General features: G+C 46.3%; 2 protein-coding genes across 19 annotated transcripts in view; one reads left to right on the forward strand and one right to left on the reverse strand.

Annotated features, from left to right (window-relative positions):
* MED12L (mediator complex subunit 12L) overlaps positions 1-23,383 on the forward strand; it is a 130,957-nt gene that overhangs the window by 49,261 nt on the left and 58,313 nt on the right. The gene's annotated exons all lie outside the window — the stretch shown is intronic.
* Positions 8,682-22,976, reverse strand: GPR87 (G protein-coupled receptor 87). The gene is made up of 3 exons (XM_068691956.1): positions 22,733-22,976; positions 11,053-11,185; positions 8,682-9,807 (listed from the first exon to the last, which is right to left on the reverse strand). The coding sequence occupies exons 2-3, from the start codon at positions 11,084-11,086 to the stop codon at positions 8,762-8,764; spliced, it is 1,080 nt and encodes a 359-aa protein (XP_068548057.1). The 5' UTR covers positions 11,087-11,185; positions 22,733-22,976; the 3' UTR covers positions 8,682-8,761.

Here is a 23,383-nt window from a genome sequence, read left to right on the forward strand (position 1 = left end):
TCTTTTATTATAAGTTAAGAACAGTTAACTTCCGTGCTTGGCCTGAAAACTTCCTTTTTTAGAGTCGTAAAATCCAAATACCCTGATCCTGTGCTCTACAATGTCTTAGTCAGAAAGCCCATGAAATTATCTGTTTGCACTCAAAGTTGTTGCCAATTAAAATGTCTTGCGGCACTGGGGGACTGGTCTGCTAGGTTTAAAAGTTTAATTCTCCTTACATACCAGAGGTTTCCTGGAAGCATCACATCTGGCAACCATCTCAGCAGTGCAGTGGCATGTTCCCTGCCATCTGCCATGCTGATTAGCTGATCCTGTAAGCCCCTAAGTCTGCACAGAACTGAAAAGCTACCGCAGGGTGTGTGCGTGCGTGCCTTACTCTTCCAAGAAAGGAGTTGCTTCATGGAGAAACCTGCTGATTTCTATCCATGGTTCTCTGTTAGTTCTTGGCATTGCGGCACGTAGGAGTGTTGGTAAGCATGAAATCATTGCAGTAGTATCAAGACCAGGCTCCAGGACTGCGAAGCTGTAAATAGGAACTCCTTAAAAGATACGCCAATCCTGCAGGAACTAAAGCAGAAGGTACACAGAGAAGACACAGATGTCATCTCTAGGTAGGAATGGTGTAAATCTGTCAAAAGATGTGCATTTGTCAGTGGGACAGAATTTGTGGTTTAGACACCTCTGGCTTTTAATGAAAGCACATGGATTGAATGTGCTCATAATACACAAAGTTGCCAGGGCAGGCGTCTGTAAAGCAGATGCCAATCTGAAGTTGTTGAATTCCAATACAAGGCAAATTCTAGGGCACTTTTGGATGCAAGGTTTTTGCATATTTGGGTTTTGATTACAGGTTATTCTCTATTTGAAAGGCTTGATTTGAATCGAGAGTCTGCCTTGAAAAATTCCTGTCTGCATAAAAGCGGTTCTCTGCGCTTTCTAGAACTTGCTTTCCTCGTGTCTCCTGTCAAATGTTGAGTTGCCCTAATGCAGCCTAGAAATGGAACTTTGATGTTGTGAAGTACTTCTACTCCTTAGTTTGGTTTGTTGTCATTTGGATATCCTTTACCCCACTGCTGCCCCCCGAAAGAAAAAAGAAAAAGAATGCTTTGAAACAGAAAGTGAAGCATCTTGTTCTTGTCAACATTAAAGGAAAGCTGTCTTGAGTAATGTGCATATGGTGGAGATGGCTTTTCAGCTCAGTGTAAGGATGCGTTGAACAACACATGCTTTGTAAATTAGTGTTGGCAGTACTTTTTTTTTTTTTTAAAACTTTGCTTAATAGCGTTCTGGAAGTGAGCACTTTCAGCTTTGATGTTGAGTGAGTGAATATTTAACGATAGTTCTGCAGAGAGAGACTGCTTCTCTGAAGAAAACAACGCTAGCACCATATTTATGTAAAACTGCTGATTTAGACTGAGTAACTCAGTAAGCAAACTGATACTGCAGTTGATTTCCACTGTTTGCACTACTGGGGGTCCAAGCTTTCTTTAGCAAAGCTCGTTTGCTTCTTTGTGACACAGCGAAGAGCACAGCACAGTACTCCAAGGAATGCAGCATGCTTGTTCTCCGCACCGGCAGGCTTCGTGTTAACCCATGATGACTGTTCTGACTTCCATGACTTCTCAGAATAATGTCTGCTGAAACTTAACAAGATATTTTCATAACTATTTTTGTTTGGCTCTACTTACGTAATGTAATTCAGCTAAATTCCCAGAATGAGCTATGCAAAGGTAGTTAAATGCAGTCTGTCCTTGAGGGGAAGCTTAATCTCAGTTTTATAGAGGAATTTTTTTTTTTTTTTTTTTAGATTGAACGTTGCCACTTATTTCTTGCAAAGTCAAGGGTTGTTTTCTGTACTTCGCCAAATATTTCTGGGGAGTTGCACCCAAAGTATTTTAAAATAAACTGAGTGGGAATTTTGGATGGGCAGCATGACCTCGCTGCTCAGGCTTGCAGTCTGAGCCTTTCAGTCACAAACTTTATTGCCCAGAAGGAAATAAAGATGACGGTGCTTGCCTTTAATAGTGAGCGAGGAACATAATTTTGCCTATGTGTTTAAAATATTGAGGTAAAGGAGGAAGAGCTTATAAACAGCCCCTAAAAAGGGCCCTTTTCATGCTAAATGTTCAAGGCTGTTCCTGCAGCTTTAAACAGTCATCTTGTTTTCGGACTGTTAGGGATATCTCTTTTCTCCATCTTACTTCATCTGTTGTATCATTTTTTCCATTTTGTTTATTGTTAGAAGAAGAACAGTAGAAGCAGAACATGATTTGCCAGGAAACCAGAAGTGAAGTGTTAGTGGTCTTCTTCTCTGAAGATCTCAGGGAGCCAGCACATACTGGAAAGGGAAGGCAATTCTCAGTAGGCAGAGGCAACTCAGACACCAGCTGAAGTGCTAGAATGTGTGGGTGCTTGGTAGTTTCCCTGAAGTTGTGCAGGACTCATGATGCAGCTCAAACTTCATAGTATGAAATTATTTTAAAATATGGTAATATGTTGAAAGGTAGCGGAATCCAGGGGTGAGCAGCTTTGGGGATGACTTTTTTGTGTTGTATGTTGTATTATGAAATTATGTCATTGTAGGTTTGCTTAAAGGCATGACTGTACTTTTTGGTTTGCAGTGTCATCCTTGGTTAAAGCTTGCCAGAGTTGTTAAACTAAAGCTACTGAAGTACATCAGTCAAAATGCTGCCTTCAGTGTGAGTCTGAAGTCTGCAGCTCTACATGACTGTGTGAGGTCTCAAATGAACAAGAAATGCAGAGCTTTCGAGTGCAAGCTGCAATTCTGTGATGGATTAGATGGTAGGGCACAGAGAGCTTTTTGCGTGCTTCAGAGAAGTAACCAGCTGTCCGGGGCAGAGGATTAAGAGCTCTGCGGGTGGGTAGGAAGTCTCAGCTCTGTGTGCAGTTTCACCCTGCTGGAATGGTTCTGGACATCAGGGCAAACTGAAGGGTCACTTCATTATGCAAACATGGATGTTTTTCCAACATACCAGCCAATTTTAGTATATAAGGATCTACAGATACAGCTGCTGTTTCCAAGGGGTTGGAAAGAAAGCAGTGAGCTTGATTGCCAGAAAAGACTTTTGCTATATATCGTATGCTTTTGGTGTCTTAAGAACAACTGATAATGTATTTTACCCTTAGCCATAGAAGTCTTTTTCTTTCCCCAAATCACACATCTTCTAGTCTATTTTTTTTCTTTATTAAAAAAATCATTTGAAGCTTTTGTTTGAGCTCAGTGCCTGTGAAAGGAAACCATTTTATAGTCCTGCTGATTGACTTCTACATCAGAACCAGAGGATACATGCTCACAGTCAGACGGGAGGACACTGACAGTGTATCAGGGCACACTGCCCACTGAAAGGGCTCTGGTGGTGGTGGTGATGTTGGTCATGTCTGATGAGGCTGCTGACAGGGGTGGTAGCTCTCACACCTTTGCAAACAGGAATGGGGCTGACAGGTTCAGATTTGTTTTTTTCCTAAATGTGTCTTACCCCACCAAACTATTGCCATATATAAGCAATGTCTCTGTCTACCAGTCTTATTAGAGGTTTGTGCCTCATTATCAAAACCTTTTAATGAAGTACTCAGTGCTTCCAGCCCTACTAAATGTGAAACCACGCAGATTGTATTATATCTGTGGCCAGGCGCCGTGAATTGATTAAAGCAGGATGAACAAGATAAATATTTGTGTAGGATAATCCCGCTAGATGGCACGCTAATTACAAAAGCCCTGCAGGACTTACGGGTTTAGTTTTTAGCCTATCACAGCTTGCCAGCAAATATTTTCTGCCTAGTTTTGTTTTGCTGACTGGGAGATGCCTCTACATCGCTGTTGGGTAGGCTTCGGGAGCTGCCAGTGACCAGTCTCAGGGTGAGCTGGCAGTCTCTGGCCGTACCCCGCGGCACCGCTGTGGCTCCCATGCGCACGCTGGGTGTCGGGGTGGCCGGGGGGGCAGAGCTGAGGCTGTCCGAGGTGGGAGCCAAGGCACGTCGGAGTGAGCCCAGTCTGGGGGCACGCCACACACAGGGACAGCTGCAGAGCTCGTGAGGCTTGAGCGTGTGTCAATATGAAGACACTTCTAGAACTTTTGGGGGGTTTTACTTTCCTTTTTTTTAGGTGTTTAGGAAGCTGCACTGGTGGAAAGCCCTGGCAAAGGTAACTGTTAGGAAAACCTCGAAACCAAAGGGCATATTATATGTAGTGACAAAAGTCTTGCATGGGTTGTGGTCTAGAGCTGTCTCTAAGTACATGTTCAAGTAACATTCCTTCCACGGTAGCTCTGTGGCATGGAGACTCAATTGCAGTGTAATGCAAAGTTTCTGAAGTGAAAACTTTCACCAGTGTTCATGAATTGTGCGCTCCTTGCTTTCTTGGGTCTGATTTGCTGTCATGCCTCCACCTGAAAAAACACCTTGCACATGTAGTGTCCTGTTTAAAAAAAGAAAAAAGGAATCCCAAGCTTCATGATCAAAACTTAGGCGTGCTTCTGTCCCGGCCTGTTTCTCTGAAATAACAGCTATTGGTCAAGATCTGAGACTTTTCCTGTGAACTCTCTTGCACTTTTTTATTTCAACTTGGGCAGAGTACAGAAAATAAGGAACCCCAGAACTACAGCTGAAGGAGCGGGCAGTGAGTCATGCAAGGTCCTGGAGGGGCTGTAACGGGAAATAGCGTTAGGCCATTAAAACTTGTATCACAGGAGCAAGAAGTAGTGTGTGCGCTGCACTATGGCCCTGTGTCAAAAGTGAACTGATCTGGGTGGAAAGCAACAACATGAGCTTCCAGCACATTATCACTTGACTCTTGTAACCCCAGTACTGTTTTTAAATGTTTTGTTTGTTTGTTTGTTTGTTTTAAATGGAGCTTTAGTTAAAGATCTAGCAATTTAAATAATCTAAGCAAGTAATAGACATAGAGAGGAATGAAAGTTCAGAACAGAGAAGGGGATGCTTCCACTCATGTAGCTCTTCAGGCGTTGCTGGAGTGGCTGAGTGGATAGGAAGACAACCATACACCTGGAGACAGGTGGTGATTCTGAGAGGGGCTCAAGCTTTCTTGCTCTGTATGCATACATATCCCTGTGTTGCAAGACAAACAGTGGTTTGGGGTAAATCAGGATAACCTGTATGGTAGGCAGAGCGTTTCAACTCAAAAGATTAATGTTGGAGAAGGCTACAAGAAAGTACAAGTGTGATGATAGCCACTTGTTTTGCGTGCTGAGCCCGTGGAAAGATCTGGGAACCCGTCATAGCATGAGCTGTCTGTCTTAGCCTTGGGTGGTAAGCACGTGGTGAGTGTGCCGCGAGGGGGGACATGAAGATGAAGATGTTGCAGCCTCATAGGAAGTGATCTTGGTCCCTTAAAGCAGAAGACCAGCTGTCTGTACCTGCTGCGTCCTGTAGCTATGCAGATGTTGCAGCAGTGACGAAAGGTGCAAAGCAGAGCCCCGGGGAGGGGTGTGTGAATTTCTCAGAGTAATTGTCTGATGCAGTTTCATAAGCCATAAACCCCTCTGTGATTCCCTATTACTTGTGTCGTAAAAGGGAGACGAGAAGCACTCGCTCATCACTTTCTTTAACCACATAATACCTAAGAAGGTCTTTGATTATTAGTGTCTTTGTGTACATACTGACCTCGCAGTCCTAAATATTACTATTTCGCAAAACCAGGCCAGTAATATGCAGTTCCACTTGAAGCTTAAGAGAATTTGAACTATGAAACCCAGTTCCCAAAATGGTTTTCTTAATATAGTTTTGTATATGCAAAAACCCGTAAGAGCACAAAATAGCAAATTCAGTCCCAGAACTAGCCTTTGATATTCTGTGTGCAAACTTGGTTTTCTACAGAGCTGATTGGAAAGTAGGGTTTATTCTGTGGTATTTTGGCCACTTACAGTATTTGTACTTTAAGTAGGATAAATATCCAAAGCACCCCTCCTTTCAAGAAGTGATCCCCCCTCAACAATATAAGTAGCTTTATAATACTTGTTTTAATTCAGCTATGTAATCCAAATATTATCTGTAGTACTTACACTTCAGCTTTTTCTCTGTGCTTAAAATGGAATATAAAACTAAACTAACTGCTGTTTAAAAAAAGAAGGAAACACTCATTTCTGTGTAATACTTCATCAGAGGTATTTTCGTGGAATATCTTACTTTCTTCTTTGAAAGCTGCAGTTTCATTTTTTTTTTCTATCCTAAAGGGCAATTCCTTATATGAATAAGGCACTTGATGATGGACTATTGCCATCTTCTGTTTGTGCAATTTCACTGCGTTGCATAAGATGCATATCAAAAATACATCGCTCGTCAGCTCCTTGCAATCTATGTTTTTTAAGTTGGCTGCTTGTTTAGTTTATGAGGAGCTTTTACTCTGAGCAAATCTGATTTAATCCCCAGTGAAATAACAGGACAAAACATTTCACGTAAGCATTGCTCAGTTGACCGCCCTAACTTCAAACACACCCTTGTAGCCTTGAAAGGCCAAATGCGTTCTCCCTGCGGGTCCCCCCGTGCTGGCTGTTGCGGCGGGGTCCTGCCTGCGGGCTGCTGGGCGCTGCCGAGCTGCGGCTGGCGCTCACGGGCGTGCACCCGCAGCCACCCAGCTCTGCCGTGGTGTGCCCTGAATCCGCAGCGCTCTGTGCTGGCTGGAGTCAGCTCCAGCTCCTCTTGGGGCTTCCTGGGGCAGGGAGGCGTGTGGGGGGTACACCAGCCCTGTTCAGTGAGAGCTGCCCGTCCTTGTAAAACGGAGCTGTCAGAGGAGCAGGAACTTGTACGTGCATCTCTGCACCATGCGGCAAGGTCCGTGCGCTTCCCGGGGCCGAGGAGCTGCTGCCACAGCTTTGTGGACCTCGCTCAGCCCCGGTCCACCTGGCTCCCAGGGAATGCTCTGCAGCCTGCCCGACCTGGTGGTGGTGATGAGCAGGGGGATGTTGGCACAGCCTGCTGCGAGCTCCTGGCTGCCGACTGCTCCTCCTGACCGCTGTCGGCTGCTTGCGTGGTGGAGGCCCCCGGGCCCCAGTGAAATCACTTGCAATGTCCCAGTCACTGTGAGCTCTGGTGGGGACTCTTCAGGACTTCTGTCTTCTCTTGAGTAGTTTAGTCATTAGTCAACTCTTCCTCGTGCAGCAGATTCTGCGTTGGTTCTTTATTACTCCTTTTTTCTTGCCTTGGCTTCGGAAGCTCTCCTTTAGCGTTTCCTCCGGTCGGGTTGTGTCCCACAGCTTGAATAACAGCCCAGAGGTGCAGCCTGAACTGTCCGAAAGAGGATTTCACCTGCTTATCAGGGACCCTGTTAGTTTCCAAGAGTTGCAAGCAGCCAACATAAATAATTTTGAACAAAATTTCCTGGTACCTTAAGTTTTATTCGTGCTTTATTAAGCAGGCATAGAAAGTGCTGTGAAACTGAGTGTTCAGCTTCGTGTCTGCTGCTCGCTTCTGTCACACGTGAGTCTGTTAACGAGTGTTTTCTGTTGTGCCCTCCCTTAGCATGAGGGAAGTGAGAACCTAAAGAATTAATGGTTTTTGGTTTGTTTTTTGAGAAAAGACTTAAACTAGGGTAGTATTTGAATTTCTCATGTTGATATTCTGAAAAGTGATGAGAAGTGCTGCAGCAGGCTGGGCCTGTGGAAAGGAGGCTGCTGCTGCTGACACAGGTGGTGGAGCGGAGCTGAGGAGCTGTCGGCAGGTAGCTGAGTGCCGTCTGTGAGGAGCAGCCCCGCAGATCCCCTGTCCCCTGGCAGCAGCCCCCTGAGACCCTGCTCCAAGGCGAGAACACGCCCGGCTCTGCTGGAGCTGCCTGCAGCTCCGCATTGCTGTCCGTCACGGCACTGTGTCTTGTCGGGGCCATTGGGCTCAGGGAGAAGCCGTGTGAGGCGTGGGGCTCCGGAACCATTTACGTGGGGATGTTAGTGCCACTAGGCAGGCAAAAGTAGCTTCATTCTGACAACGTTTTTCTGACATATGACATTGTCTGTGTTTAAAAACGAACCCTGTACGTTGTTTCACCAACCGTGGTCCATGTCAAGAGCAGTGCTGTGGTTTGGGCTAGCCAGTGGTGAAACCACCCTTGGGTACGAGTACTTCCCTGTCCCCAGCTCTGGAACAGATGTGTGCACGGGTTGGCGTGGCCTGCACCTTCAGTGGTCACCCTCTTCCTCCTCCTCTGCACATGTAACTGCAGCACATGATGCCTTTCATCTGGCTTCAGTGTCAGGCATTGCCAGTACAACCCGTGCATTTTTGGTTTGTTAAGCAAATTTTTTGCTGTTCTCACATTCTCAGTAATTATAGGTGAAAATAACAATTTTACTGTCTTAAAGTATTTCTGCTAGAAAGCAGAACGGAAGAACTGATAGAATATCAATAAGAGTGAAAAATGCATTAAAAATGAAATGAAAATAAAGGAGCATTATGAGACTGAAATAATTATTGGCATTTGAGCCATACGGGAAAAGAGCTTCTCTTGGTTAATGAGAACATTCTTTAAATTACAAGATATTGACATTGGATTTCTTTAGTTTCTGTTGACCTTAAGAAAACAAAACAAATGTAAAAAAATCTGAAGTGAACCTGATCTCTGTGTGAATTCAGGCTTTTGACATTTAAGATAGATGTTAGTAAGCTGAAATGGAAAAGCTGTACGTGTCTGCACAGTCCTTAATGAACATCCATGGTCAGATACTCAAAGATACATTTTATTTACATGTTATACAAATACTCTCAGAAATTAGCAAAAGTCTCTGTGTGGGTGACTTCAGACATCGGTGTACTCATGGTATATGCGCACTTCTGACCGTCTGACGCTCTGAAGCGACCTAATGCTCTCGCTCCTGGTTCTCATATTTGATTTTCTGAACAGCCTTCGGGAGAATGATCTACACATGAAGAAGTAAATTATTGGATCCAGACAAACATTGCATGCAGAGAGGAACAGTGTCATTTCCTTGCAGTAATACAAGATTTTATGTGCAGAGTCATCTAGCAGCTTGTCTAGATGACTAAAAGTAAAGGGTATTCTGCACAAGTGGTACGGCAGAAAACAAGTGAAAAACACAGCCACTACAACCCTTATACTTTGATTATGCTTTCGCTTTCTGCTTGACGAGCTGATGAATTGCTTGCTTGATTTATAAATGTATCTGGAGATTGCAATGTAACATCCTATTAGTACTATCAGGACCACTACAAACATGCAGGTATTGATGTAAATGACAGCTGTATGCCATTTGACTCCCAGGGGTGATTTAAGTTTTATGCAGTCGTCTATATTTTTCTTTGTCGGGTAGCCGTTTGTAAGGATCAGATTTGGCAAAGCTAGGAAAGCCATAACTACCCACACACAGGCAGATAAGATCTTAGTGAAGGTGATGCTGTACATCCTGGAGTCTCCAAAGGGCTTCACGACTTTCAGATACCTGTCAATACTGATGAGTCCGAGGAACACGATTGTAGTGTACATGTTGGCGTAAAATAAAACCGTGGTGTACCGGCATAGGAACGAGTTGAAGTGCCATGGGCCCAGCTGGGAGTCCTGAATTATCTTAAATGGGAACGTCAGGGTCATGAGGAGGTCTGCAACCACGATGTTTTTGAGGTAAAATATAAAACTTGTTTTATTTCTGATGTGGAAGAAAATCCATACTGCTAGGCCGTTCAGCAGGATGCTTGCCAAGAAAATAACGAGGTAAAGCACAGGCAGAACAATGGTGGTGAACTCGTTCTGCGTGGAGTTCCCGAGGAGGCCTGCTGTGTGATTCGATGCGGTACTGTTGTCTTGGCTCAGATGGTCATCTACAGGAGCTATGGAAAAGAACAATTTTGAAGTATGTTTTTAGTGTTTTATAAACGGAGCAGTTTTAGAACCATCCTCTAGAAAATGTCACCTCTCTGGGCAATCCCAGAGGCTGCTCATGTCAGCCAGCTCAGAAAACCTGAGCCTGAAACAGCAGTCCTGAGTACTGCATGCGTTAAAGTAAATTAATCTGTGGCTTATCAACCCCTGAGCACAATGGCTGCTGCTTCCCGCTGGATACAAAGGTGCCTCTGCCAATACTACAGCTGGAGGAAAATGCAGCGAGTAAATGAATGTCCATTTGAGCAGTTCTTGTGATACTCACAAGCACCCCTCCTGCCCTTTGATAGGATTCAATGAACTTAATATGTGGCTTTCATGCTTTGTACCAAGCTATTTTGTATGAAGGTTGTCTTAAGTTAAAGTTGTAAATGCTTAATGCTTTCGTCCCTTCCTACCACACCTGCTCCTGTTGTTGTTTTCCTAGCAGTTCAGGAATAATTCTTCTGTACATTACCAAAGTTTCCAGGAGAGGTGTTTTCATACAGGAAACTTGATAACTGTGAGGATAATGGGCATTTGCACTGACTTTATAAAATCCTGCCCTTAGTCACCTAATCAGGGAATGAAGCAGGGCATGTGCATTCATTTTGTAGGCCTCTCCACGCTGAGGTGCCGGCACAGGGAGGGTGCTGGCAGCGGGGTTATCCTTGCTGTAGGATATCCCTGAGTTGGCTATAGGATGTTACTGACACCTGGGTGTGAATGTTGTGAAGCAGCACAAGGAAAATTAATGTAAGAGCAGGGTGTGCGCTCTTGGTTGTCTTGGCAGATAGACAGCGTTTGAGCTCAGATGGTGTTTGTCAAGAAACAGGACTCTGGAGAGTCTCCTTGGGCCTATTAAAATGATAATTTAAAAGTTAATTTACTTAAATGTACTTAAAAATCACAGCCTCTGGGTATTTTAAGGTTTCACATATAAATATTTGTGAACAAACTTCAGATTGTTATAATTTTTTCTGTGTTGTTTTTTTTTTTTTTTTTTCCCTATCAAGAAATAGGGAAAAATCAAGAAATTATTTGTGCTTTGAACTTGGCTGGTGAACTGGGACTGCAACCCATGGGGGCAGCACGTGGCAGTATTCAGACAACCTTTTCTGAGATGACTTATTTCTTTAAAGCCTTGGTAGGAACTGATAGTAAGCAATACAGTAAGCGCTTCTCAGGCACTTCAATTTCCAGCGTTATTTTACCTGGCAGTTTTCCATAGGACGAATTGTACCCCATTATTTGTGGTGCTGTAGGTCGTCAGCTGGAACACCTCTCAGGAGCCCCACTGGCAGCCACAGGTCCTGGAGTCAGCAGGGGCTGCGTCAGCTCCGCATTCTGGGGAAAAAGACTGAAGTTAAAGCAAACCAGAAGTTCCCGTATTTCTCTCTGCAACATGGAGAACTCTGGGAAGCAAGTTTTGGCCAGAATTCCCTAGGAAGGGCCTGAGGTGGAGCCGATGGCTGGCCCTGGGGGGCTGTGCAGCTGCTCTGCTGTCAGGATCTTCCCTACCGCAGCTCACTTGGAGCCGGGCATCTGCATCGCTGCTGGCAGTCCTGCCAGCTGGGTTTTTGTAAGCCCATGCATTCACTGTAAAGCTATTTCCCTTCTTCTGCCTCACTAACACAGCTGTGCTGGAGCTTTATTGCTTATTACTTAGAAACATTACTCCAGCTTCTAACCTGAGTATCTGTGGCCACTTTCTGTCTCCATTATTCCTGTACCAATGCCTTTCATTTAATGAAACCTTCCCCACCTCTGATATTTGTCCCTCTGTTTATAGAGGGACATTTCTGTATTTACCGAGACATCATTTACTGTGTTTAAGCAATCCCAGCTCTTCTCTCTCTCTTTTTTGAGTCTTGAAGGTACCAGTCCTTCTCTGCATCTGCTTCAGTTAAGATGATTTTCCTTGAACCCCATTGACAGATATTGTTCACTGTTTCGCAAATGAGGTTTAATAAAAGCTTGTTTCATGGTGGCTTGTTTTCTCTGCTGAAACACCTCAGGTAATATTTTCTGGGGTTTCACTTCCTCCCTCCCTCCCTGTGTCTGCACCAGGCAAGTGGCAAGCAGCCACACTGGGGCCAGCTCTGCCACGCTTTGTCCCCTCTGCTTCCCAGCAGTTGGTGCCAGTGGGTAGCAAACTTGTATTGTCCTCAGCCTCATGATCATGTGGAGTTTATCCAAGAAAACTTCATTTAAAGTTTGTTATTTTCTGTGAAAACGTGTTGTATTCAACTTCTTAATGCCTGTTTGCTTTCTTTCTTTTTTTTTTTTCTTCCAAAAAATGTAGTCTGACTAATGAGCCTCTAATGACCTGGCCACGAATTGCTCCTGGCTTTGGTACCGTGCAGGTGTGTATCTCTACACCACACCTCTAGGCTTTAAAGCTAGCTTAGTGTACAAGGAGATGCAAACATGCAACCCTGGATCCTGCAGCAGGCAAAGCCTGTCTCCAGGCAGCGCAATGTGCTGGCTGGAGCACCTCGTGCCTTTGGTCTGCCACTACAGCTGGTTCCTTACTCTGTGATAAAGGCTTGGCCTTATTCCTGACAGTTCATGTCTGGATGTCCTGTTTGTTTGTTTGTTTTATCTTGGCCATTTCAGTGCCTGATTCCTGACAGACGCTTATTTTTATAGACTTTTTTTTTAACTCCTCATTTCTTGAAGTTAAAAAGCTTCATAAAGAAAATTTGACAGTATCAATTTATAAGGCAACATCCCAGATGATTGGTTTATTCTTCTATTATTTGAGTGTAACAATTTTTCCTTGTTTCACTTTCTGATTACTAGTTTTGATTAGAAAACTAGAGCTAAATAGCTCACACCTCAGCAGGACCTGACTGCTTCTCCTGTGGCTGTGAACAGAGGATAAAATTACTGATGCCCTTTTGCAGATCTTAATTGTTTTACACGATTATCACTGTATTAGTGACAGGGAGTGAAAAAGTTTTAAACTGTCACTAGATGGCAGTAAAGCAAATCATTACATCTTAAAGCCTCAGTAAAATTGTGATTCTGCTATTTTAGGCTTTTTCTCGGTCTGACTTCTTTTGGTATGGCATTATTTGCTCTGATAAAAATTGGGGTCCCTAATGGGACTGTCAGTTATTTTAGGTATTTTGTCTTCTACTGAGGGATGTGCTGACAAGCAGTAGCCTTCCTCCTAGACAATAAGAAAAATCTCCATCACTCTTGCTGTTGTTTGTAATTCACAGCTATCCCTTTTTACCCAGGAGGCACTGAGATCAAAAGGACAAGTGATTTTATGAAAAGATGCATATCTCTCTATCTTATGCAAATAGAAGCCTATTTCCCTGCATTTCAGAGTTCCTTTTAAGTTTGTGTAATTCCTGGTCCCGGTCCCTGGAAAGCTCCCTGCTCTAGGCTCTTCAGGCAAGTGCATTCCCAGATCCTCGGCACGGAGGAGTTGGTGAAACGCCAGTTGTGTTGCCTGAGAGCAGGGTGACTGATGGATCTGGTGTTCCCATACAGTAACCCTGGGAAGCGCTGTAGGACTCAATGGAGCTGAGGATCAGATCTGTGCTGAACAAGCTTCTCGTGGGCTGTCAGTTACTCCAGGTCCTAAAGGAAACCACTTTAAATTCTGTTAAAAGAGGCTTGTGCCTGTTTGCACCCGTGCCTCTATCCTTTTAGGTGGATGTTACCACTAAGAGACTGTACAAGTCTGACAACAGGTCAACACATTTTTGTACAGAAACAGCCCCAACACTCACCAAAGGTTTGGTCTCCTGACTTGCATCCAAAAAAGAAATAATACCCAAAGGTGTTCTGACACTGATGAGAGAGCTGCATATGATCTCAGCCTTGCTTTTGTCTGGGCTCTCCTTTGAGCTTGCACCATTCACTTTCCCATCTGTATCCTGAGGTTTACTGTCGGCAGAGACAGGGCATCCACAGCAGCTTAAGACTTTGAAGCCCCTGCTGTTTGTGGACCTTACTGGTTTCCTTCCTCACTGCGGACGGCATTCTGTTTCGTATGTTGTTTGAAGCCACTGGTCCGAGTGCTGGGCTTCAGTCCGTAATTTTGTAGCTGAGCGTTGCTGCACGGGACTGACTGCAATCACTTGGACCAGTGATGTGGAAATCACTGCCACAGAAGGCTCTCCCCAGACAGGCATGTATCTTACCACTCTGGGGCATAAAATACAGTCCCCAGTCCCTGATGGGCCCAGCTGTGCCTGTCAGGTTTGATGATATCAGCGCAGCTCCCATGCTTGCTCTGTAACAGGTCTGCTCAGGTGCAGTTTGCTTATCTCCCCAGTCCATGCAAAACCTCTGCTTGCTGAAGCAGTCCAGCCACTCGGTCACCGTGCTCTGTTCCCCTTCCAGGTGCAGCATGGACAGCAGAAGCAGCAGCAGCCCTTCTCTTATGCTTTTCAAGTCAGCACTTCTCTTAGCAGATCCCACATGGGCTTATTGATTCCTGACCAGGGCACTGGCTATGAGAAGTCCCTGCCACGTGCATCTTCCTGGCTGCTGGAGGTGTGAGAACAGTTAGATTGCCCAGGGAGGTACGGGTCACCTTGAAACCATAGTGGGAGCTTGCTCCTTCTTCTTGCAGACCAATTAGGATGAAGCCCCTGAATGGGTATCTCTGTGTCATCTTATTCCTGATGGATGGTTTTAATGTTAAAACATATTCCAAACAATTCCCAGTAAAGCATGGGCTGGAAAAAGAAATTGAACTGTCCACAATTACAGACTGTGACAGCTAACCCACGTTAGCAGCACTGGGTATCCTGCCCTGCCAGCACAGCTGAGCTCAGCTGAGAGGCCTCCATGCGTGCATGGGGTGGAGGTTAGAGAAGACACCTGCTGTTGGCTGCCCTAATTATGTGTTACAGACTTTCCCTTATGCTGTTGTAGCTCTGAAGCTTTAATATCTCAAACAGGTTTGTGCAGGACAGCAGAGAGGTGCAGGCATGATGGTCCTTGCTGCACAGAATTGATTGTGTGACCAAATTTCTGGATGCACAGAAACAATCCTGCTTTAGGCTCAGAAGTCCAAAGGTGTTCAGTTTCCCATCAGAGCCTGTCAAGCTAAGGAGTTCTGTGACAGAGCACATTAAGTAGCATGGCTTTGTTATTTACACTGGTACGGTGAGAGATCAGGGCTCAACTGAGTCAAACCTGGTGTATCCCTAGGCTCTGAGAGCTCCAGTTCTGATAAAGACCACTGGATTGTAGACTTGAGGAACTAGATGAAGGTCATCACCTATGGAGAGTTCATAGTTTTTCACATAGGACCATAAAGGTTGGAAAAGACCTCCAAGATCATCTGGTCCAACAGTCCTCCTACCGCCAATGTCACCCACTAAGCCATGTCCCCAGGCACCACGTCCAACCTTTCCTTGAACATCCCCAGGGACGGTGACTCCAGCACCTCCCTGTGCAGCCTGTCTCAGTGCCTGACCCGTCTCAGTGCCTGACTGCTCTTTCTGAGAAGAAATTTCTTCTTATTTCCAACCTAAACCTTCCCTGCTGCAACTTGAGGCCGTTCCCTCTAGTCCTATCACTAGTTACATGTGGGAAGAGGCCGACCCCCAGCTCCCCACAACCTCCTTTCAGGTAACTGTAGAGAGCAAGAAGGTCTCCCCTGAGCCTCCTCCAGAATAAAATGTTCTTTTCGAACGGTGAGTGAAGACTGTCGTCTCTTCAAAGAACATTTTAAGGTATTTTGTAATTGTTCACTGATTATGCACTCTGATAGAGGGTTTTTCACTTGTTTGAACGTGTTATTTCTGTGCTGGATAAGGTTGGTTTTTAACTCTTTGTCCAGTTCTTCACACACTTCTTCTGACCAGTTTCATCCTAACCGCGTTTCTCCAACGTCGTGCCTCACACTTCCATACAAATGTGTTCTGCTTGGATCCTTAGAAGCTGCTCCTTTATTCAGGTAGCTTTTTAAAGCAGAATACTTATTACTTCTTGTCATTTATATATTTGGTTGGTTGTTTTTTCTATCATTTCCCTAAAGGCTGTCAGCTACAGCAAATACAGGTTAATTACATGCTGTTTTACAGATGAGGTAATCCGCCACTGCTAATGTTGATAGACTGGTTTATATGCATGACTGATAGAGCCTCAGATGAGAAATGAAGCAATAGGCTGAATGGCATATTTCAGTGTCATACGGGTACAGAATGACTGCATGGTTTTGCTGATGACTAAGGCTTTGAGTTGCCTCACTATTTAAAGAAATTCTGTATCCTCAAATCTAATTATTCTTCCTTTATCTCTTATTTGCAACTTCTCAAAAATTAGAAAATTCTCTTTGTGAACTTGAACGAATATTCTAGCTCATAGGGCTGTGGAGTTTTAAGTGGTGTTTGTTTATTTAAGCACCTAACTTCTTGGTGTGTCACTCCTTGCCAGTCTGCATTTGTCAGCCTAAAGTCTGGTAAATGGCAGAATTAAAGCAAGCATTAGAAATGTGGGGCAGTTTATTCAATTTGTACTTGGCTGGCTGCAATTATTTTCTTTTCTGTTGCCCATCAGGACCAAATCACTGACAGTTAATTGTAAAGATATGTGGAAAAAAATACACTGGTGCAGGCTGCAGTGTACTTGTGCACACTGCATCTGCAAGCTGGCAAGTGGCAGGTACAGAGCCTGTGCACAGGCTCCCTTGGGTATGTCCAGCCACTCCTTGCCTGCATCACTTGGGCAAGCTTTAATGTTATTTCTTCTCTTCTCTAGTATTTCTCTGCTATTCTCTTCTGCCGTGCTACTGGCATCAGCGTGAGCGCTGGTGGAGCTCACGTGGTGCGAGGGCACCCACCGGGCAGACGGCTGCTGCCCATGGCACTGCTGCAAGGAGCTGGGCGCTGCTGGGTGCTGCCCGCTGCGTGGGCAGGAGGCACCGGGCACAGGCTGAAGCACGAGGCTGCAGCTGAGCATGAGGAGTCACTGTTCTGTGGTGAGGCCGGTCAGACGCCAGCAAAGGTGCTCGGAGAAGAGGTGGAGGAAGATGCCCAGCAGTGGGTGCAGCTGCCCCTGCCTGAGCAGGGCCAGCCCCGGGGTCTCTGGGGACCCACCTCGGCTGGTTTCTAATTTGGTGATGGGGAGCTGGGTTGCTCGCTGCTGCCTGCCGGCCAAGGGCTGAGCGAGCAGTGGTGCTGCTGCCAGCTGCCTGCCTGGGCCAGCTGTCACGGGCTGGCCACTGCAGCCTGGGGACTGCTTCGGGGTGGGCTGGCTGGGAGGGAGTTGAAAGCAGCCCTCCTCGGGGAGCCCTCGTTGGGGTTTCGTGCCCCTGGGGGCCTGCTGGCAGAGAGGCGTGCCAGCCGTGTCTGCTGGTTCTCCGTAAAGCAGAAATGCTGCTGCACCTAGCCAACTGGATTGCAAAGAGGCAATAAGAAGGTACAACCGTCTTCAACTGTGCCGTCTGCTTAGTCATACCCACAAACAGGAACCAGTGCCTTGGCTCAGAAGGTTTCTTGTCTGCCTTAGTATCTAATAGAAAACCCCCTTCTTGGTTTTCAGGTTCCTCCTTGCACTTCCCCCTCCATCCCAGACTTCTCTCTCACGGGTCTCTGAACAGCAGCACATCCCGTCCCCAGCCCAGCTGTGCTGAAACTTGCTGCCCGTCTGCCTTCAGCCCGTGGCAGAGCTGCGTTCTGACCGCCTGTCCTGCCCTACCCAGCGGTCTCCAATAAAAGACAAGCGACAGGAGTGGTTCGGGAGCAGAGCTGTCCCGTGGCAGGCTGTGCCCAGCGCTGTGCTGACACCTGCTCCGGGGGCAGCCGTCCCCTCACGTGGCCAGCGGGCACTTCCTTCTCCGCGGTCACTTAGCTCAGGAGTTGGCCCTGAGAAAAATTCTGTCAGCTATTCTTGTAAACTGCAGAGCTTCCCACTCGCAGTCACTTACTCAAGTTTGGGTTTTAGTCTTTCTTAAGCCTTTGTACATGAAGGTAAAAGTACCATGCGTATGCCCAGCCAGCTTCTGTAGCAGAGGACAATCTTGTGCCAAAGAGGAACAAAGGTCTGATTCTAAGCCGTGCAGGTGCACATCTCAAATACTGAGCGAGACGTTTTCCTTGGTTTTGGTCAGTGTAACTTTGTGAAGCAGATGTGCTCAGCTCTGCGGGCACTCAGGTCAATTATGCTTCTCTTGGGATTTTTAATCTGCTACACTCGAAAATTGGGAGGGAGAGTGACAAGATTCTAGGCATCAGTTCTTTGGTGGCCACCACTTTGACTGCCATTTCTAAAGCAGCATTGTATGAAGCGTAGTGCTAAAATTTGTTTCTCAGGCTGCATGAAGGTTTCTCATGCTTTACATGAAGGTTTAGGAGAGAACTGCCAACAAAGGTACCCCACTGGGCAGCAGGTAAATGGCTCTTGGTGGCAGAGGAGTTAAGTGTTGCAATTATTACTATTATTATTATTTTTTATGTGAAAATGAAGAAGACAATGCCATGATGGCAGAGTTGGGATAATTAATGTTTTTTCAGTATGGCAGCCTCTAATTAGGAAGGAGGAAAGGATTAACCCTGGAGTGTTTCCTTTGTTTCTGTCAAGAAGATGCTGCTGATGGTTGCTTCTGGTTGTGCAAAGCCTGCTGATAGTAGAAGCTGTGTTGTAGCCCTGTTAAGTTGCTTTCTCTGAACCCCTGCTAAGACTCTGCCATGCAGGATGCAGCTTCCACTGGCTGTGCTCTGAGCAAGGCTTGTTGCGGTGGCAGTCCTGAAGCTGAGCAGCACAGTCCCAGCCTCTCCCCCAGCACCACCACTGGGTTGCCCTCTGCCTGTGCATCTCTTCTCCTGGTCCCTGTCACAGTCTCCTTTGTTTGTCTGGCATTTGCTTCTCAGCTCCTGAAAAAAACAACCCATCTTTTTGGCTCTCTTAGTGTCTTTGTCCTTGTGCTGGCTGCCTTGGATCCGTCCCCTCACCACACCACACGTCTTAGCTGATCTCTCGCATCGTGTCAGCATCTGGATGGCAGTGATGAGTATGAAGCTGGAGACAGTTTCATCCTTTCCCTTCCTGTCAGCAGCTTGTATGTGCTTTTCCTTTCAATTGGCCTTCCTAGGAATCCATGACCATTGTGCTGATAGCTGTGGAAATCTTTTTTTTTTTTTTTCCCCTTCCCCCTCTCTATTAACTTCTCTCATTTCATTTGTGTTGGGGTAAGAGAAGGGCCCCCTTTACAGAGTCACAGAATAGGTGAGGTTGGGAAGCAGGTCTGGAGACTGCTTGTCTAATCCAAGTCCCTGCTCAGAACAGCCCGGGAGGCTCTTGGCCTGTTTTGCTGCAAGGGCACTTTGCTGGCTCAGGTTCAGCTTGTCCACCAGCTCATTCTCTGCCCAGCTGGGTGCCCCAGCATGTCCCAGTGCTTGGGGCTGTTCCTCAGGGGCAGGACTTTGCATTTCCCTTTGAACTGCAAGAGGTTCTTGCAGCCCATTTCTCCTGCGTGGCAGCACAGCCCTCTGGCGTATCAGCCGGTCCTCCCAGTCTGGTCACCTGCAAACTTTGTCCCCTTTCCATCCAACAGGATCGCCATTCGTTTGCTGCTTGGAAGATGCAGTTTTTAGTCCCTTGCCAGCTCACGTTTCTAGTCTTCCCTTCCAAGGGGGAAGCCAGAAGCAGGTTCACATTTAGATGTACTTTCCCAGAATAACTTAAACTTTTCCCTCTTTTAATCTCTTCACAAGTCTCTCCCCCAGCCCTTCTATTCCTGTTCTGCTTGTGTTTCTGTGGGCTCTGTTCTTGGCACAACAGGCAGCCTGGAAATTTTTGTCAGTTAATTTCCTTTAATTCCATGGGCTGTTCCTTACTTGTCCTATACACTTTATTATCCTGAAGTCAGTCTTTTAAAAGTTTTTTATAAACACAGCAGTTGAGGCGGTAAGCAGTCTGGTGCTGAAGTTTCAGCAGTTGGTGTTTGGGTGGCCTTGAGCTGCCTCCCGAGGAGCAGGCAGGCGGCTGCTCGGCTCGGCGCCGCGGCAGAGCTGGCGTGGGGAGCTGCTGCCGGGCTGCGCAGGCGGCCTCTGCCTCTTCCTGGTGGAGACCGACTTCGGGCTGCAGCTTCTTGCAGGCTAGGCTTTAAGTGTGGTGATTGGCCTTGTGCAATGAAAAACAGTGAGCTGAGAAACTTGAAACTTTAAAAACAGCCAAGATGATGTCCAGGTGTAGAAACAAGAATGAGGATGTGTGATTGATTGCGCTGTACCTTCACCTATTGTAGCTCTGGCTATTGCACGCCTGTCTTGTGTCTCAGGTGTACGGGGGATGCTGTGAGAAATCTTGTAGTTAAAAGTGCTGGTACATGCGTGTAGGTAATGTCAATCAGTTTTATGTAATTCTAGCCTCACTTTTAGGGATTTTATTTTGCATTGAAACAATTTCTATTATTTTTTAATATGCAATTCTAATTCACATTGCAAAAGGACAAAAAATTCTCATTTACTGTAGTCAGCTGGGTTTTTCTGTGCCTTGGTGTATATTGCTGTGACATGGGACTAACCATGCCAGCTACTTGCAGCACAACCAGTGTTTCAAAAAGGAAGGAAAAGGACGTGGGGATTTTTGGGTATGACTGGGAGAAATTCAGCCTGTTGCAACCCTGATTTTTCATGAAGTGCTCTCAGCCTGTCTGCCATTCTCAGAAATCAACAGACTGCAAATCCTGGGCATGGTTTCAGTGTGTGGGACCCAGAGAGCTTTTCTTCGTCGCCTGGCCCAGCTGCTTTGCCAGCTCCCAGCCATTCCTTGTAGGGGCAGAGGCCGCTGCTGCACAGAAGGTGACACAAGGCCAATTTATAATGCTCCCGATCAGTTGTCACTTCCTTGTGTCAGCAACATTTTCCCCATTAAAACCAAGAATTGTAGCATACTGTGATAACTTTTATCTCTTGAGGTTTGGTGTTGGTCAGATGTGGAAGCCTGCTTTTGGTAATGCACTGCCTGGCTTGTTTGGTTTAAAGAAGGTACTGGGGTATTAAATGTTGGGAAGGGTTAAGACAGCTGAAATGTGGGACTCTGCTCACTTCCTCTGGTGCCTTCTTGGCAGCACCTGGGTTTGTGTCTCTGGCAGCTTGGTCTCTCACAGCAGTGTGGTGATCAGTAGCCACTGGTGTACGTCAGGCACGTTTTCTCTTGGTTCCAGAATTTTAATAAGTATTTCATGCCTTGAGTTTCCTGCTGCAGTCTTACCGCAGGTGCCTGGGCTGGCTTTCCCCAGCACTCATGTGGCTGAAGAGGAGAGGAGAGGAGAGGAGGCCCTTCTGAACTCCGCTGTGCAAAGCTGAGCTGCGACTCCTCGTAAAAGGAGGTCTCTCCCACCCGTTGCTGCTGGTTGTCCGGGTATCTCCCACCCCAGGTTACGTGCAGCAAGTGCGGCGGGTTCCCTGGCTGAGACGGGCGCTGGGCCAGCGAGGGGCTGCCTTGGCGAACGCAGCCATCGCCACGCAGCCGCCGCCCGGTGCTCGGTGTGGGCCCGGGCGCCTGCCCAGCAGCGGTGTGGGTGCGTGCCGGCGCAGGCCGGGCTGCGGGCGCGGGTGCCGGGCGAGCTGGTCTCCCCGCTGCTCCCCACCCTGCCCTGGGGAGGCCCCGGCAGCCAGGGCGGCACGGAGGGTGAGACAGCAGGGCCGTGCTGGGAAACAAACCCTCTGCAGGCGGGCAGGGAGGAACCGGCGGCTCGGTGCTGCTGAAAATGCACTGCTCTTTTTCTCACACGCCCCTAACGCAAACAGATGCTTTCTGTCTCTAAAATCCCTTCACACCCTTCAGCTTCTCTCTCTCTCTCGCGCGAGAGCTGGTCCTTGTTGTTCCCCACCGTGGGGTTGTCCCCGGCTGGAGGTCCTCCCGCGGAGGTGGCAGCCCAGCAGCATGGGGGCCCTGCAGGGCTCCTGCCTGGTGAAGGGGAGTGAGAGTGGGGCCACGGGGAAATGCCGGACGGCTCCCAGCCAGAGAACGGCCGGCAGCTTCCATGCGAGCAGGGCCTGCGCTTCTGGAAGGGAGTTAGTGACCTCGGCCGAGTGTTTCCTGGTTTCTCTTTTAACAGGGAGATTGCAAAATCTTCTTTAAAAGGATGGACAAAAGTATGAAGCCCTATCAGAACAAGACCAAGCGTATGCGATGAGAAGACAAATGGATGTCTGCAGTCCCCGTAGAGCACAAACACTAAGCCATTTTTTAACATATAAAACAAACTTTTTTAAACCTTCAATTGCACTGCTGTTTTCAGTTGTTCATAGCTAAGAATAATCGCTTCAATCTAAAATACTTGTTAAATGACATAGGTTTTTAAAAGTACCCCATATATTTCCCTAACTTTGAGACTAATCAGACACGTAGTTTGAGTTGCTAGTTCAGAGCTATGTGGTTTTTCCAGTGATCTGGACAAGTTTTAACATGATCGGAGTGAAGTATGAAGGAAGAGAAACCTTTATTCTGTATAATGTAATTAAGAGAATTCACGTATGCTTTCCTTTACTGAAAGAGGCAAAAAGGATAGAATACAAGCATTTCACATCAAATTCAGATGTTATATTTACTGAATCTTACTTGATATGACTTCAAGCCCTGTCAAGACATAAATTATTAAATCTGTGAACCTTCCTGCACTTTCAAAAGTATGTTAGAAAGAATAACTAGGAGAAATATATAAATTTTTGCCATTAGGAAAAAGATAACAAGTGACGTTTGCCATTGAATGAATAAAAGATTAGTTAAGTCTCACTATTTAAGACCTTTTCACATTTTTAATGGATCCGATACTCCGCTTATGGTTCCATGTCCTGTTTTCAGCAACTGCATCTTAATTCCCACTTAGGGTTCCAGTTAAGGGTGGTTAAGAGCAAGAAGATTTAGAGAGCAACTTATCAAATGCTTTTCAGACCATCAAAAATCACTTACCTGCCACCATTGTCGCCTTCCATTTGCCTCTTAGCTGCATCTCGAAAGTGCCTTAGACTCCTCCAGAGTGCATCTTGAAACTCAAATAGTCATGAGAGTATTTCTCGCGATAAGGTACTTAAATAAACCATATCTGGAAGTAAGCTTCTTTGCTTCCAATCGCTTTTTTTTGCGGTACCTGATCAGAGAGGCAAAATTCCCCTGGCCAGGAGCAACTGGAGCAACTGGCTCTCTCATTCCCGGGAATGACTCACATGCCAGGGTAGGCGAGCGCGCTCCCCGCTCACTTCCTGGCTCCAGAGCAGCTCGAGCGCCCAGGACGCAGACGGTGATTCACCTGAGAGGTGGGTTAGAGCCTGCTCAAGGCAGCCGCCGTCCTGCAGGGAGACGTTGCGAGCAGCCTGAAATCATGTTGTACTGCAACCTGTGCAGCCCTGCCTGTGCCTTTCAGTCAGTGCTGTTTTGTCTGCAGGGTGAATGTGAATTTAATGCGATGTGTGTGATGTGATGTGTGTAAACTGAAAACTCTTGTGCTGGGTAGATGCAAATATCTGCTAATGAAGATTATCATGTCAATTATTAATTTGACTATATTTAGACATCTTTAATGTACTTTGAGCAGATTCTCTCTTCTAAATAGCGTGTAGGATG

The sequence above is a fragment of the Anas acuta genome, chromosome 9, assembly GCF_963932015.1.
Source record: "Anas acuta chromosome 9, bAnaAcu1.1, whole genome shotgun sequence".
In the NCBI taxonomy this organism is placed as follows: domain Eukaryota; kingdom Metazoa; phylum Chordata; class Aves; order Anseriformes; family Anatidae; genus Anas; species Anas acuta.

Bases quoted from the DNA above. Each gene is read 5' to 3' on its own strand.
- GPR87 (XM_068691956.1), bottom strand. From the start codon at position 11,086: ATGGGGTACAATTCGTCCTATGGAAAACTGCCAG. The intron at 9,808-11,052 runs GTAAAATAACGC...TCTTTTCCATAG, and splicing joins GTCCTATGGAAAACTGCCAG to CTCCTGTAGATGACCATCTG.